Raw genomic sequence first — 15,938 nt, forward strand, 5'->3', positions numbered from 1 at the left:
ACTATGTACATCTTAAAATATTGAAGTTTTTGCTTACTAATAAGAACAAAAGTTCTAAGTTGACAGCCACACAGACAGGCTAGAGTTAACTAAAAAGAAAGGTTAGTCATGTTAAGTTGCATGGTATAGCCTGTGCTATTAGTAAGTGCTATTTGATTTTATCTATCTTTATAGCTCTCCCAGCTGAGAAAACACTAATGCTTTCAATAAACACTTTCTCCAAGCCATTTCTCTTTATCAAATTGCCTTCAAGTGACATGCAAACCAGACACAAAACTGCTAATGGTACCTTTTTACCATTCTTTCCTTGTAGTCCATTTTGTGCATAATGACCAGTCCACCCCCTTTGTCAGGTTTCATTCGGTGGACTGGTAAAAGTCTAAAGTTGCTTAGAACTTCTCTTTTGTTCTTGTTCAAGTTGGTCCTTAATTCAGACTTGTGTTGACGGCTAATAAAAGTACTAAAGTCCATTTTGCACATTCTTTCAAATAGTAAAATGGATGGGTGTAAAGGGGGATTAAATGTACTAGAAATACGCAAGTTTGGGTTCCCACTATAGTTCCCGTTACCCAACATTAATTGTAAATTGAGTTTGCTAGTGTAAAGTTTAAAGTCCAGTAATAAGGACCTTAAATTAGTAGCATGAGTTGGAATGAATGTAAGTCCTTTTGCAAAAATTTCAACTAATAGAGGGTCGAAAGTGTATCCGGTAAAGTTGTAAATTTTAAAATCTCTGCTTTTATTCATTTCAACTTTACAAAAGGGGTTGCTTGAACTGGCCCTTTGGTGAAAGGTCACCTTTTGTTCCTGTTGTTGTTGTTCCTCCTTGTGCTGTATTTCCTCTGTTGCTTGGGGGTAGATTTGTTCACCCCCTGCCCCCGATGGTTCATGGAGTTTTTTGGAACATTATTTGAACTCACGCCTGCCATCTGAGAATTGTTGTCCTCATCATCCTGGTCTGTGAAGTAGTTGTTTTGGTGGGCTTCATTCTCATTTAGTGCCCCTTGGTTTCTAGACCCTAGTAAACCCTAATTTTGATTGCCGTTACTATTATCAGATGTACCTCTTGTGGTATTAAAACCTCTAGGGGCATTCCATATTTGAGATGAGGGCAGGTCTGGGTAAGCTGTTCCATTTGCATAGTCCCTCCGGTCTCTGTTAATTTTCCTGATTTTAGTGTCCCTAGTTTTTGACAGTAAGTTATTAATACTGGTAAAAGTCCTGTTATATTCAAAATGGTATCTTTGGAAGTCAAGGTCCCTTCTAATTTCTTCGTCGAGGGTAGTAACTTCACTAGATAATTCATTAATGTGCACCTGATGATGCTTGGACATAATCTCCAATAATTCTAACCCCTGAGTGTTGAAAAATGTCACTAGTTCCATGTGAAATGCAGAATCTTTAACTAGTCCAGTAGGATACTGCCAAAAACGCAAGCCTTTCGGTACAATTTTCTCTTTAAAACATTCACTAAAGTAGTTCATTTCTAGTTGTAGTTTTCTTATTTTAACAAGTTTACAATCAAACAGTTTTAGTTTCTCCACAATACTCACACTCCCAGTCGTCAGTTGTCCCACTAAGTTGTCGGTAATGTTGTCAGCAAGTAGTTTAGGCTCATCCCTGAGCCATGAATTTAAGTCCGGGACTCCAATAAGCCCTGATATAGTGTGCCCTGCCATGTATTAAAACTAATCAAAGGTCCTTAATCCAGTCATTTCCCCATGCAAAAATGAAAAAGCACATTAATTTTAACCATGTCATGCATTTTTAACCAGGCTCCTTTTTTATTGGATTGCCTATATTTTTCAAAACTGTACAAGAGAGAGAGAAGAGAGTAGAAAAAGAAAATTAACATCTGTTACTTAAAAATAGCATGTAAAGAAAACCATGCACCACAAATACAGAACTATTAAGAAAATAAAAGTGTTTTCTTAACTTGCAGGCCGTTTTCTCTCCTCTCTTTTCCTCCCTAAAGCATTTTTTCTGAATGTTAATGACATGAAGTTGGACATATACTTTACAGTCCCACACAAAGCCAACAAATTTTGAAAAAGTCCAATATTTCCAGATTTTGTTGTCCTGTCATATTTCAAAAAATGCAACTGCTGCATTGTAATCCCATATTAACTTACTGGTTTTAGTATTGTTCTTCTCCATTGCCCAAATACTGTCTCTGCTTCATTTCCAATGTACTCTCGATTCTTATAATCAACTTTAATGCTCTCTTCCTTCTCTCCAACATTTTCTTTTGAAATACTGGAAAAGGTTTCACAGGTACAGTCTCTCTGTTGTCTTTATTACCAGAGGAACAAGAAGAACTTCCTTCTTTTTCATAGCTCACGTTTTGTTGGACAAAGTTTTGTATTTCCTCCTTAGCATGCACTTCATCAAAAAATGATTTGTCCCTCCAGGGAAGAATACCGTAAAGACAGCTGGAAACAGCAGTTTGAATCTCACAACCTGCATCTTGACATTATCTGAATAGTGGAATGAATTTATTTCTCTTTTGCCTGGTAAGCAATGAGTAATCATTCTCCACAAACACTCTGTTGTCTCCCACTTTTAGTATTTTGTCCTTCTGCCACAGTTTTGTCAGAATCAACTCCTTCTGCAGGTAAGATTGCATTTTTACTATAAGGTCTAGGTTGATATCTTATAGTTAGGTTTGGAGCATACACAAGCTGTGCCCCTTCAGCTAACTCCTGCATGTGAATACCAATCAAGTTGCTTATTTGTGCTTTCATAAAATTAATGTAGTCTCTTCATTCCAGCTTCTCTGGTACAGCTGAAAATCTCAGGTTCTCCCTGTGTGCTCTGTCCTCTAATTCTATTATTTGTGAAACATCAGTAGTCTCATATTCAGCCAGACTTTTCTTCATTTCTTTCTCTGATTTTTGCAGCTTTATCATCTCATCTGCATATCTTTTTAAAGTTTCTTCCATTTTTTTCCAGCCTTTTGTTGTTTGAGTTAATATACTGCATCAGTGCTTTGTTTATTTTAACCAGGTCTGTATGCACTTGTTTTATATCTTCCTGTAGGTTACAGGAAGTCATATTTGTAGGTTGCATTGCTTTTTGCTGGACAGCTGCACAACTTTCCCCAGTCAGTGTTTCTTCCTCACTTTTTGTAGCTGATTTTTCCAGGTCTTCTGTATTTCTTTATTTCTAGCATCCAGGCAGTGCACTTACTAGTCGGTTATTGAAATTTACCCATAAACAGAAGTCTACCAGCCTTCTCTGTTGAGTTTCTGTTTTCACACTGGGAGAGCTAGAAACAAGCTGTTACTCAGTCTGCAGTCATCTTGGATGTTCTGAAAATGAAGTAAGGTTGATTCAACATAACAGCTTGCAACTCAAGATACCCTTTCTTGCACAGGTCACAACAATCAGTAAAACTGTTTTTAATGTTAAAAACCTCAAGTCAGACAAATTAGCTGGTTCAAATGGAGCAAGTGTTGGTTTCTCTAACACAAAATTAAGATCCCATGGGGAAGCCACCAGCTTACTTGCAGAACTCTTATGAAAAATCCCTTTCATGAACATTTTGACATGAGACTGCACTGAAAGAGGAGGCTCCATGGGGAGACACTCTGAAATGGCAAATAGATTAACCTTGACAAATGAATAGGAAAGGCCATAGGATGGTAATTCACACAAATATTGTAAAACTATAGAACTACTAGCCCTGAATGGGTGCTGGTTATGTTGTTGGTACCAACTAGAAAACTTTTTCCCATTTGGTAATATATTATCTTCTATAAGCAGGCTTTTTTGCCTCCATTAATATCTGTTGCAAATTCTCAGAAAACAGGTGCCTAAAAGGAATTAAGACCCTATCATCCAGGCAGTCAAATGAAGCTGATTGTGCATCAAACACCTCTGTTCTTGACTGAGTAAATCTATTCTGTGAGGTAGCTTGTGGTAATTGCCCCTGGCCATTTCCAACAGAATGGAGAACCATGGTTGCCTGGGCCACAAGGGGCTCACCACAATGATCTTGGGGATTCCTTCTGGATCTTTAGAAGTATCCATACTATTAGTGAGAAGGGCAGAAAGGCATACAGGAATATTCCTGTCCAAAAAAAAAAAAAAAGAAAAGACATTTGTCCTTCAGGCCTCCTTGCATGAAGTCCTGGAACAGAATTTTGCCAGTTGACTGTTCAGCTGTTCAGAGAGGAGGCAAAGAGGTCTACTTGAGGAACTTCCCACAGATGGATCAAATCATTGAAGACCTATGAATCTAGTTTCCATTCATGAGGATTTGCCTTATCCTGCTCAGCTTGGCTGCCACACAATTTTGCTCTGACAGAATGTAAGATGCCTGTAGGGTAAGACTGTGCTGTGAAGCTATATCCCAAGCTAACATGGCTAGTCAAAAACAGTGGCACAACCCAGTTGCCCCTTGCTTGTTGATGCACCATGACTATAGTATTGTCTGTAACCACCTGAAGAGGTACAAGGGACCAAATATGGTCCAGAGAATTGAGTGCCTTGATCAGGGCAAGCATCTCCTTGACATTTAAGTGTTTGCATCTGTCCTTGTTGTCCCAAACCCCTTGCACTTTTCTCTCTCCTGAAACTGCTCCCCAAGCAAAGTTAACCCAGAAATGAGATCTGAAAAGATAAAGGGTGTGGATACTGGAACCAAAGAGATTTTAGATACTACTGTATCTTTCTTATGTGGAGTCTTGCCGAGGGTATTATGAGAATCATAGATGGCATGAGACCCAAAATCCTGAGATATTCCCTCAAAGTGACTGAAGAAACCAGATAAACAGATCTAAATAAACAACTATTTTTTTCCTGAACTGAGGTGTCCAGATGACAACCCAAGAACACAATTATGTGTGAAAGAGTCAAGAGTCAAGAAAGAATGTTCTTTTGGAATCCCAGTTTGCAGAAGAGATCTATCACCCAAGAGAGAGATTATTGACATTTCAAAAGACTCTGCAACGATACGCAAGTCATCTAAATACGGAAAAATGTGGATACCCTGTAGCCTGCAATGAACTACAACTGGAGCTAGACACTTTGTGAACACTCTTGGTGCAGGGGATAGTCCACAGGGTAAGGCAGAGAACTGATAATGTGATCCACAAAACCTTAAACTCCTGAAGTCTACTTGAATTAGAATGTGATGTTAAGACTCTTTTCAGTCTAATGTTACCAGGAAACTTGAAAGAGCAAGAACAGACAACAGGTTGTGAAGTGGCTGTTTTGAATTTGGACACAACCACAAACAGGTTTAGGAAATTAAGATCAAGAACTTGTCTCCAAGCATTTTCTTTCTTTATGACTAGGAATTTCCTTGAAAAAAAACCCTTCCCCACCTGGGGAGGTGGAAATCATTCTGTCATTCCTTGGGACAGCATTTGATGAAAAACAAGTGGAAAAAAAAAAAAGAGTCAGATCTGCAGGAGGAGGAGGAATGACCCCCTGCCATCTGTAAACTTGATTAATGATTTTCAGAACAATATTTGTCATAAACAATCTGTTGCCAAAGAAAAAAATGGAGTTTCAGACTTTCTGGAAGAGAGAAAGGGCCAGGGTGGGAGGGAGGGGGGGGGGTCACAAGATGTCTTGAATAGTCATTCAGAATTGTTGGAGCACTTTTTCTGCTTACCGGAGTGCTGTTGAGACTGTTTATTTTGTTTTTTTTTTTTTTTGCCAAAATTGGATGAAGAGAAAAAAATCCCTTTAGACAAATTGGAAAAGAAGAGCTGAAAAATCTCAGAGTCCCTGGATCATCTTGCCCATCTCACACTTTTTGATCACCTCGGCAGCAGAAGGACCAAACACTAAATCTCTATCAAAGGAGAATTTAAAATCTCATTTTTACATCATCTGAACTGTTCTGAGAATGCAGCCAAGCAAGCCTCCTTAGAGCAATGACCATAGCCCTGGAAGAAGTATCAACAGAGTTTTATATATATATATATATATATATATATATATATATATATATATATATATATATAGTTCCCTATTAGAATCCTGAAACACTATAAGCCTGAAAGTCAAAATCCTGAAAACTAATGACTGAAAATGCAAAATCTCGAAAATGCAAAATCCTGAAAGTCAAAATCCTGAAAACACAAATAATGCTAATATGTCACTATAAAGACACTAATATCTACCAACTGACCCTGACCCTAACCCTAACCCTAAGGTCCGTCACTATCGCACACTCACCTGACCCGCGCCCTAACCCTAACTCACTTAAACCGCCCCTAACCCCAATATTTGTCACTATTGCATACATGCCTAACCTGCGCCCTAACCCTAACTCACTTATACCGCCCCTAACCCTAACATAAAACCAACCGCACACTTACCTGGACCCAACGCATGACCTAACACCACAGGGCTAACAATAGCAAAGCCACAATGACGTCAGTATGTCCATTTTATGTTTTCAGGATTTTGACTTTCAGGATTTTGCATTTTCGAGATTTTGCATTTTCAGTCATTAGTTTTCAGGCTTTTGACTTTCAGGCTTATAGTGTTTCAGGATTCTAATAGGGAACCATATATATATACACACACACACACACACACACACACACACACACACACACACACACACACACACACATACACACTGCAAACAGTGAGTAGTGACCTGTGCAATAGAAGCAACTAAGTTAAAGAAGATTTTTCTATATAGAAGAAACTATATAAAACATTCCTTATACTTTCACAATACGTCAGAATAAAGTTTAACATGTAAGCCTGACAATTTAAAATTCTGAAATTCAAAGTTGTAGAAGTATTACCTATCAATAATTTTCCGATCCTGTATTATTAGACAGAGTAGGATTAGAACTAAGTGCTTAGCAGCAAAGGAGTCCACTAAAGCTATAGCGATTGGATCAGGTTTGGGAATAATGTATAAAAATTTAAAACACTGATGAGCTTTATACACCCTACCTGCCTTTTTAAGGACAGCTGTTTGACTATCAGGAAAACCTCAGGCAGTAAGACATTAATTCTCTAAAGCAGACAGGACAGGAGGACTAGGGATAGGTTCTGGAAATTTCTTCTGTAACAACTCATAGTATTTTCTGAGGGACTAAGAAACCTCACTGTTCTCCCACTGAAAACACTGGGACATTCTAGCAATAGATCCAGAGAAAGAGAAACATCCACAAGGAGGGTCAGAAAGTGAGCTCTCTTCTGAGTCTGAATAAGAAATCTGAAGACAAAACCCTGAATCTGTGCTTCCATCTTCTTGGTCAGATTCAAAATCTTGAATGTTTTCAAGAAAAGAAGTTTCAGTCTTTTTTTTTACCAGAAATTACTCTACAAGAAGGATCAGCAGTCTGAAACAAACCCTGAGCCAGTCCCAGTAAACTACTCCTATCTAAAGAAATTTGATGAGGAGTAGACACATGCTTGGTTTTCTGTTTCTTTTTGACAGGAAATATTGGGCCAACCATGTCATTAATGGTAGCCGCTACTTCCCCCTATGGATGGAGATAGCATTCTGACACAGTAGGGAAACATTCCCTGTTCACTCTTCCAGGACCGACAACAGCAGAGGATGTGGCTGTAAGTGCTACACTAAAGGGATCTGGGGTAAAAGATGAGTGGTCTGAAGTACAACAAATGGCCACTGTGGCTGGAAGAAGAACCAACTGTGGGACTGACAATCAGTTCCATGGTCAAGCCAAAAAGGGGGCCTCTCCTGGGGAAAACAAGCAGCAACTACCATTAAAATTACCAGTCCACATAAGTTATGTTTTGAAAGCAAAAAACACAGTAAAAAGCAATTGCAAACACTATAACAGCCCCACAATGAAAAAATAAACACATGTTCTCCATAGAACACTACTTTTTAAATGACAGAAATGAGTGCTCCATTTAAAGTATGTTACAGTTTCGAGATAATTAATTAAAACATAACACTCCTAACTTTAAAATAACTTTCCAGAAGAGGAAAGTAATACAACATTAGTAAAAATAAGAAAATGGAAGTTTTTTCCCCTAAAGGGAATTTATCTGCCCAACTAAGGAAAGCACAAGCTGACCGTCAATCCTCAGAGGAGTGTACCCTTTGGTGGCAGGAACTCACTAAAGGGCTTCATGCCCAAACTTGTCTTTTAGTCAGCTCAGCTTGATAGTTTGGGTGCATGGAAGGTGCCCTGCAGCTTTGGAAGTTGGCTGTTATATCCTTGGCAGGATGTAACCCATATAGCTAAGGCTACTGTACGAATGTACAATATAAAGAACATCAATACAATACTTAAGAAATAAATAAATCAAGACATGGAAAACTGAATTAACTTATGTGGCAAGGGAACAAGAACACAGAAGTTGCAAGCAACAACTGGCTGAAATTAAATAAACAGCCCAAATTCTCTGAGCAATTGTGAGGCAGAGGGGTGTTCTAGAATGGAGTGCAGTGAAGCTAAAACTACTTTCAAATTAACAGACAGGGGCTCTCTGCCATATATGGGGACTAGCAGGTGAATATAGAAGGGAAACTGCTACTAGGAATCAGGAAGAAATGACTGAGCTGGCAAAATGTATAATAGAACCAAGAACGCAGAATTGCATAAGTTAATCTGAAAAAAAAATATTAGCAAGGGATATTGATTCCTACCTTATAATTAACTGGGATTACTGAATAAATTAAGAAATGAATGGGGAAGAAAAATGGATTCAAGTATTCAGATAAAGGACAACAAAGAGACATGTAAGGCCCCTAGATGTGTAACCAAATTTAGGTGTTACAGAATATTTGGTTGCAGTTGTTTGCACAGATAGTTTTTATACACCAGCTAAACTAAGTAATATGTTCCTCAACAAAGTGCCGTACATGTATACAAAAAGGGGATGGAATTTAGGAAAACATTTCTGGGCCTTTTTAAAATTATCAAATTTCAAGGGCAACATTCAAATTACTAAAAGCAAATTGGGGAGGGAAGAGGTAACATATGTTTATGTCTAAAGGAAGCAGATCCTCCTTTCATGGGATGTACAATTAAACGTCTTCGGGTATAAGACCACTGTTGCTCTCTGCTTTTGCTTGTGGCTAAGAAAAGCATTACAAAGAGATGGAAATCAAAGGAAGCCCCTGACTTTACTAAGGTACTAAGAACGATGTTGGAATTAAGAAAGGCAGAACTAAGAACATCGAAGACAAGAAAGGATAAGCATGTCATTAGCAAATGAAATCTGAAGGTTCAAAGTGTGTAATAAAAAAATAAGTTGTATCAGGAAGATATATTCATTTTTTTCCTTTTCCTTAACTTCAAAAGACTTGGAAAATGTTGGCATGACAATGATGCATGGTAACATATTACGTCTTTCTTGATGTATATAGCATATTTCTAAATAATGGCATTGAGCAGCTCCATGCTGTATACTAAATAAAGGAATGGGGAGTTATATGAAGTTAAATACTTAAACTGCCACTAATGTTAAAAAAAATGTAACTATACCCTGCAGGAGTTGGCCTTGTTCACTGATCAGTTCATATTTATGAAAATAAAATAATGGACTGTTAGGTAGGAGATTGGAATAATGGTTAAGGTGTTTACTTTACAAACACAAGGTGCAAGGTTTGATTCTCACATGGGGTGAGTGACTAAGCTTAAAATGGTCTCCAAGGGCAGTTAGCCTAGTACTAATCTATGAACCTATCTATGTACGAATACATCTGATATTGTTTACAGTTGCATTGACCTGATCATTGTAATGACACAGAATCATTTCATGGGAGGGCAACAAATGATGCCCTTTCTGCATCACAAGCCTGTAAAAGAGATGCTAAAAGAATTTTAACGTACATAGCCTTAAATAAATTATCATCATCAAACACCGTATTTTTCTCCAGTTTCCTATATGGGGTCGGGGTGTCATCTCAAATGTTGCCATCTATCTTGATTAAATACCACTCTCCTGCCTTCTTTGTCAGTCATGTCAGATTGCCTCAGGTCTTCTCTCAAACACTCCAGCCATCTGTTTGATGGATGCCCTTGTTTCCTCTTGCCTTCTTCCAGTCTCTCTTGAATCTTCACCAGATTGTTTTCTGCTTTCCTGCACATTTGCCCAAACCACTGTAATCTATTTTTGCAATTGCAGCTACTTGGGCTTCTGCTCAGATGTCCCAATTTCTTCATCTGTCCCAAGGTGTGCATCTTACCACCCATCTTGGGCACTTCATATCCATCATCTCTAGCTTCCACACCTGCTCTGCCTTCACTGCAAAGTTTCTATACCACTTTTGTACCACTTTTCTCAGCTTCTTTGGCATTCTTCTGTCACACACTACGCCTGACAGTCTTGTGCTACTTGGCTGCAGCCCCTCTGATTCTAACTTTGACCTCCTCATTCAGACTTCCCTACACCTCAACCACCACTACCAGACATATGAAACTGTGAACCTCTTCCACTATTTTCTCTTCTATCTCAAGTCTTAACTTCTTCTGATTCCCCCCATTTGCTGCCATTACAACCACCTTATCTGTACTCAATTTCATGCCATGTGCCTGCAGCTTTGCATTCCATTCTCCTATCATTTTCTGAAGCTCTTCTTCAGACTTTGCCTATAATATGACATCATTTGCATACAGCAGCTTTGATACTCTTCCCTCTGACCTAACTACTAATGTGGTCCATAACCAGTATGGACAACAGTCGACTTGCAGCTGAACTTGTTGAAACACCCACTCCCACTTGAAACCTTGCTGTGAGCCAGCAAGTATTCCTTCTTAGCTTGGTCCATCTTTTCTATCTCTTACATTTTCCTGCACTGATTTTTTCTTTTGATGACTCCTTAGCCTTCTGCATTCCATTAACAACTTTCCTTATGTCCCTTATTTCCTTATCTGGTTTGGTCGCATATCTGTACAACAGTCTCCACACATGCTATTTTGAGGTGCTGTCATTCTTTCTCATCTCCACCTATTTCCTATTATTCCTGAGGTGTCAGAATGAGAGGTCAGAATCCTGAGGATATCAAAAACAAGGAGGCAAGTGCCCACCAGTAACAAAAACGAAAACATAAACCAGGGCACAAATAGCAGAGGTCAAAAACTCAAGATGATGGATCATGAGACAACTATTTACTAAACATTCTGAGTATATCCTTGAACTCTAGTGATTTCTTCAACCTAGTCACTGTTAGATAGGCAAACAATTGAAATGTTGATGGTGTACATTTCAAGACAGGCAAGTGGGGTTGGGAGTGTTTGTGCATGTGTATGCAAGTTAGGGTTAGGGTCAGGGATGAGTGAAGGATAGGCGGTGTATGTTTCTGTGCCATTTTGTGTAGTTTAGGGTTAGGGTCAGGGTCAGGTTGGGAATATAGTGTTTTGTTTATATATGTTTGTGTATGTTTGTGCGTCCAAGTGTGTCTTGTGCAGTGGCAGCAGTGTTACGGGAAGGTTTTTATGAAGGTACAGTGTAGGGTTAGGATTAGAGTTAGCACCCATAACTAAGGTGGTGCACAAGGGGAAGTTAGGGAAAGTGGTAGGGTTAACCCCCACCTTAGTCATGTATGCTATCATATATTAGGGATCAGTTATGTCCTCCCGAAATCTGCAGATAACACATTATTTTTATGCTTTGCTTGAAGAAGAACAGAAAAACCATTACTAAGCTTGCCCTTAGTTGCTAAATTCTGAATGAAGTCTCATCTGTCTCAGTGTTTAGTTTTCCTTGAACTTAATTTCCATCCTTCAGTTCACTGGTTTCCGCCTCCCTGATCCACCTGCCTACATTGTTTGATTTCTGTACCTCCTTCTCTTCTTGAAATGCTGAGTAGAACTGATCCTTCAACATTTCTGCTTTTTACGGCCACCTTTTCACATATGGTTTTCCCTTCTTTATTAAGTTTCTTTACTTCTACCTAGGTCAGCTTTGTTTCATTTGCCTACAAAACTATTAACTCTATTTTCAGCCAAGTTTCATTTCTTTTTCTGCTTAATTTTTGTTATTTTGAGCCCCCCCAACTAATTTACATCTTAAAGGACCATGACAGCCAGAAACTACAAAAAATGTTATCTTATCTTGTCTTGATATTCTGTGTATGCTAATGTCTCTGTGTCACTCCCAAGTATCCATGATTAAATTTATTCCAAGTCAGAATGCCAGGCAGCAGTGGGCATACTGACAAAAGACTTCTTTTAGTTAGGCTTCCTTTTTTCTACAGCACAGTCTGACGCCTAAATATTTGAGATTATCTCAACCTATTCTTCTAAAATAAATCTTGTTTGCATTAACGTAAAACAGCAGAACACAAGATCACTACCTTCTTTGAGAATCTTCAGGCAGATCTTTATGACAGTCTCTGGTCTGGGTTGCTTGCCATATTTTTAAACATACTGTAATAAGCATTTTCTTCTGTTAATGACAAACAGTGTTTAAATTAGATTTTGAAAAATAAATACAGAAACCACTTAGCTCTTCGGCTTAGTCTGTTTCTGTCACTGCTATAAGGTTTCTTTACTCTAGATGTAAGGTTTCTTTACTCTAAAACAGCAGTAAAACATCTGTGAAATTCCCAAAGGCTTAACAGGGTTATGGGAAGCTGTAAATGACAGTCCATCCATCCAAATTTATGAATCACAGCCAACTCCTATAGTGACCCCCAATTTACAGACAAGGAAGGGTAATGAAAGTAGACTGTTAGGTCTTTCTTCCATATCACACATGCATCAACATACACCTACAAATAAGTCATCAAACTGCCAAATACATGTCCAGGAATATGGGAGGAAACTGTACCACCTACAAAATGCATGTAAACACAAGGAGGCATTCAGACTCTGCACATAAGCATCCCATCTGGGAACCAAACCAGTAAACTTCTTGCTATGAGGTGATAATGCTGCTCACTGTGCCACTGTCTCACCTACAGTACACAGACAAAATAGCTCTGAATTCGAAAAAACATAACAGCTTTATGTCCACATGTGAGAAAGAACAGCAGCTACAATATAACTTGCTGTGTGTGTTTATCCTTAACCAACATTTTTAAAATGTGATATACGCAAGGGCAATGCTGACAAATTCCGACAGAATATTCCATGACATTTCATTCATACGTCTTGTGGTGTGTAGTGAGAAAACTGAATAAGATAGGAATACCACAGATAAGAAGAAACATTGAATTCATGCTTCTTTATATAGGTCAATCTAAGAATAATTCTGTACGGAGGAAAATATAATCTGGGGAAAGGCAATATATGCAGGTATCACCTGACTGACAATTACTCATCCTGTTCTACCAGTGATTCCACATACTTTGGTGAATGCCACATTTCTCTCAGATACATGCCTTGCATTACATTCTACCTTGGTATCTGCAAAAGTCTAACTAAACTGGTAACACAGTGTAGATCTTACCTGAGGTAGCTACCAAAATAGCTTACTATATTTGAATGGTGGCAGTCTTTCATCATCATTATTTCCTGTTGAATTGAAGTGATATCATCTCCTAAAATGACAAAATAAATGACTATTAAAAAAAATGTTTGAAGACTGTCATTATGTAATATACAAAAATAGGTTTATTAAATGGAGTACACCATGCACATATTATGCTACAACATTCATAGGTACATTTTCTAGACATGCATATTAGTTCTTGTGGCTACATGTGAAGCAAATTAAATGAAAACCAAGATAACACAGAACCTGATTCACTGAAACTGTGCAGATTTGCTTCATCACATATAGTTGCAGAGGAAGCCTGGAAACCAGATACAGTCAACTGTAAAGAGACAGCTTCCATGCAAGTAATGTGAGGTGGCATCAGGCAGCAACTAACATGGCCACATGTGGTAACCACTTGCTCTTTTTTAAGGGTGTATACTCCATGGTAGGTCATCACATGGACACCCTAAAAGCAGTATGGTGATGAAGGAAAGTGTGCAACAGCCCCTGTGCAATCAGTGTGCTTTCTTGGGTGTGGTCTTCATTATTAATGGCAAACTCATAAAATATTTGTTTCACCAAGTTTGCTCCTTCCCCAGAAATACTGCAACTTCAGAGGTTTCTCTAAGTTGAAGGGTGTGAATGTAAGGGCACTTGTAATGCTGAATTAGGAGTATACAAAAACTCCCTAGTAAGATCCTTTTTCAAGGAATACAGGGCCAACTCAGCAAAATGAGATCATGACAAGGATACCCTCAATATTAAAGACCAGGTACAATTATTTTAGCAGGATTTGTTTTCGCTGTGCCATTTAGGAACACACCTTATACTAGTGCTAAAGAGAAACAAATTATGTCTTGTGACAAGGAGCATTTAGAAACACTGTTGAGCTCAAAGAGTCTCTTGCAGCACAGGAAACCTCCACAACTAACTTAAATGCTACAATGAAGAAACTGCAAACTTGCCTAAATAATCAACAGGCTCTTTGAAGACTGCAAGATCATTCTGAAAGCAAAATCTGAACAAGCCCTCTCAGCACTTGAGCTAGGATATCTGTATGCTGGTCCTCCAAGAGGAAGTAGAAGGAATGGAGGCTCCTGGCCCTGTGCATTTCACAACACATTTTATGTAGGAGATGTTGGACAGCTCAGGACCAGCTGGGGCAGAGAAGGCAAAATAAATGATGACCAGAAATATTCAAAGGCTGGCACAGGTTTACTAGCTATGCCCCCTTTTGCCCAGACTATAAAGTAGTTATTTATCACAGCCACCAGCCAAACTCCTTATCAGCTACTTAAGGCCCTTAACAAAGGCTGTCCAATCTTACTGTACAATATTACTATTAATACAAATGGTAGCTTGACCAAGAGCAAGGCTATTGGAGTGGCTCACCCAGCATCACCAAGTCACCAAATAAGTATGCAAGTACTCTCAAAAGTAATATCTCTAGACAGATCAGCGATAATGAAAGATTGAAATATATTTAATAATAAATAATAAAAAAACAAGAAAATACTCTGTATATAGTCACAGTGACATCAGAGTTCAAAATCACAGGAAATATTTAAAACAACATTGCAGGACAGTCTCAAATAAATAAAGAAAAGTATCTAAACTAAGCTTTGCTATATTCCTAACTATATCCAAGAGAACTGTACTGTGCCCTAGACACTTACTTCATCAGAGCAAGGCAGATGTGGTGAACGTTTCTTGTCAGGTCCAAGACATAACACAGAATGCCTCGTCTCTCTAAGAGACTTTTTAGATTAATATCTCAAATATTACTGTTGGGATAGCTTACAGAATGACATAATTTGTTGTCATCTGACTCTGTCCTAGGTGAAATACCCACTGCTGGAGCTTGGCAGTATTTAGCATCTACCTGTGAAAATACACAGACCTCAAATCTTTGACAGATTTCTTTAAATCATAAATCAATTGCATTCCTTCACACTTTCAGAGGTAGTAATTAGTTCACTCTGAAGACAATACAGAACTCTCCCTAGTTTTAGACATTGTGTCTCCTTGCTGCAGTGAAACTGAAAGATACCATCTTTTATGGCGTAGCCATAAAGTAATTTAATTTCAGTTATTTCTGAAGTTACCTCCTGTATTCCAGTTTCCACTGTTAAAATATATACATTTAAACAGTTACAATAGTGTATGTACATTTCAGTTCTCTTCCAGCAGGGCACACTGTGGTTACATTTTAAGCACAAGTACTTTATAAAATACGTTTTTATTACACATATTTGTACAAACCAGTTTCACATACACATGACATACAGTTCTAATACAGTTGTAACACAAGCATCTTGTATAAATCATGCTGATATTCACAAATGACATATAATTATTTACAAAATTCTAGATAGCTGTGCTGGCAGTATCCCCCTTTGTCACACTATTGGCTGCCAAAAAAGCAATTACTAGAAAATGGAAATCAAACTCTAAATCAAGTGCAATTAATATATTAAATATTGTTAAGGAGATAAAAAGAACTGGAATAAGATCTTTAAAAACAGAAGAAGCAAATTACATAGAAATAAATG

The 15,938-nt window shown here is 38.2% G+C and overlaps 1 protein-coding gene across 2 annotated transcripts in view; it reads right to left on the bottom strand.

Annotated features, from left to right (window-relative positions):
• LOC122805364 (mitogen-activated protein kinase kinase kinase kinase 2-like) overlaps positions 1 to 15,938 on the bottom strand; it is a 1,562,336-nt gene that overhangs the window by 1,179,971 nt on the left and 366,427 nt on the right. For both annotated transcript variants that reach the window (XM_044075456.1, XM_044075455.1), the window contains exon 3: positions 13,357 to 13,447. In XM_044075456.1, coding sequence (XP_043931391.1) covers positions 13,357 to 13,447 — 91 coding nt within the window. The remainder of the gene's footprint in view (positions 1 to 13,356; positions 13,448 to 15,938) is intronic.

The sequence above is a fragment of the Protopterus annectens genome, chromosome 6.part1 (assembly GCF_019279795.1).
Source record: "Protopterus annectens isolate FY-2018-M chromosome 6.part1, PAN1.0, whole genome shotgun sequence".
NCBI classification, from domain to species: Eukaryota; Metazoa; Chordata; order Ceratodontiformes; family Protopteridae; genus Protopterus; species Protopterus annectens.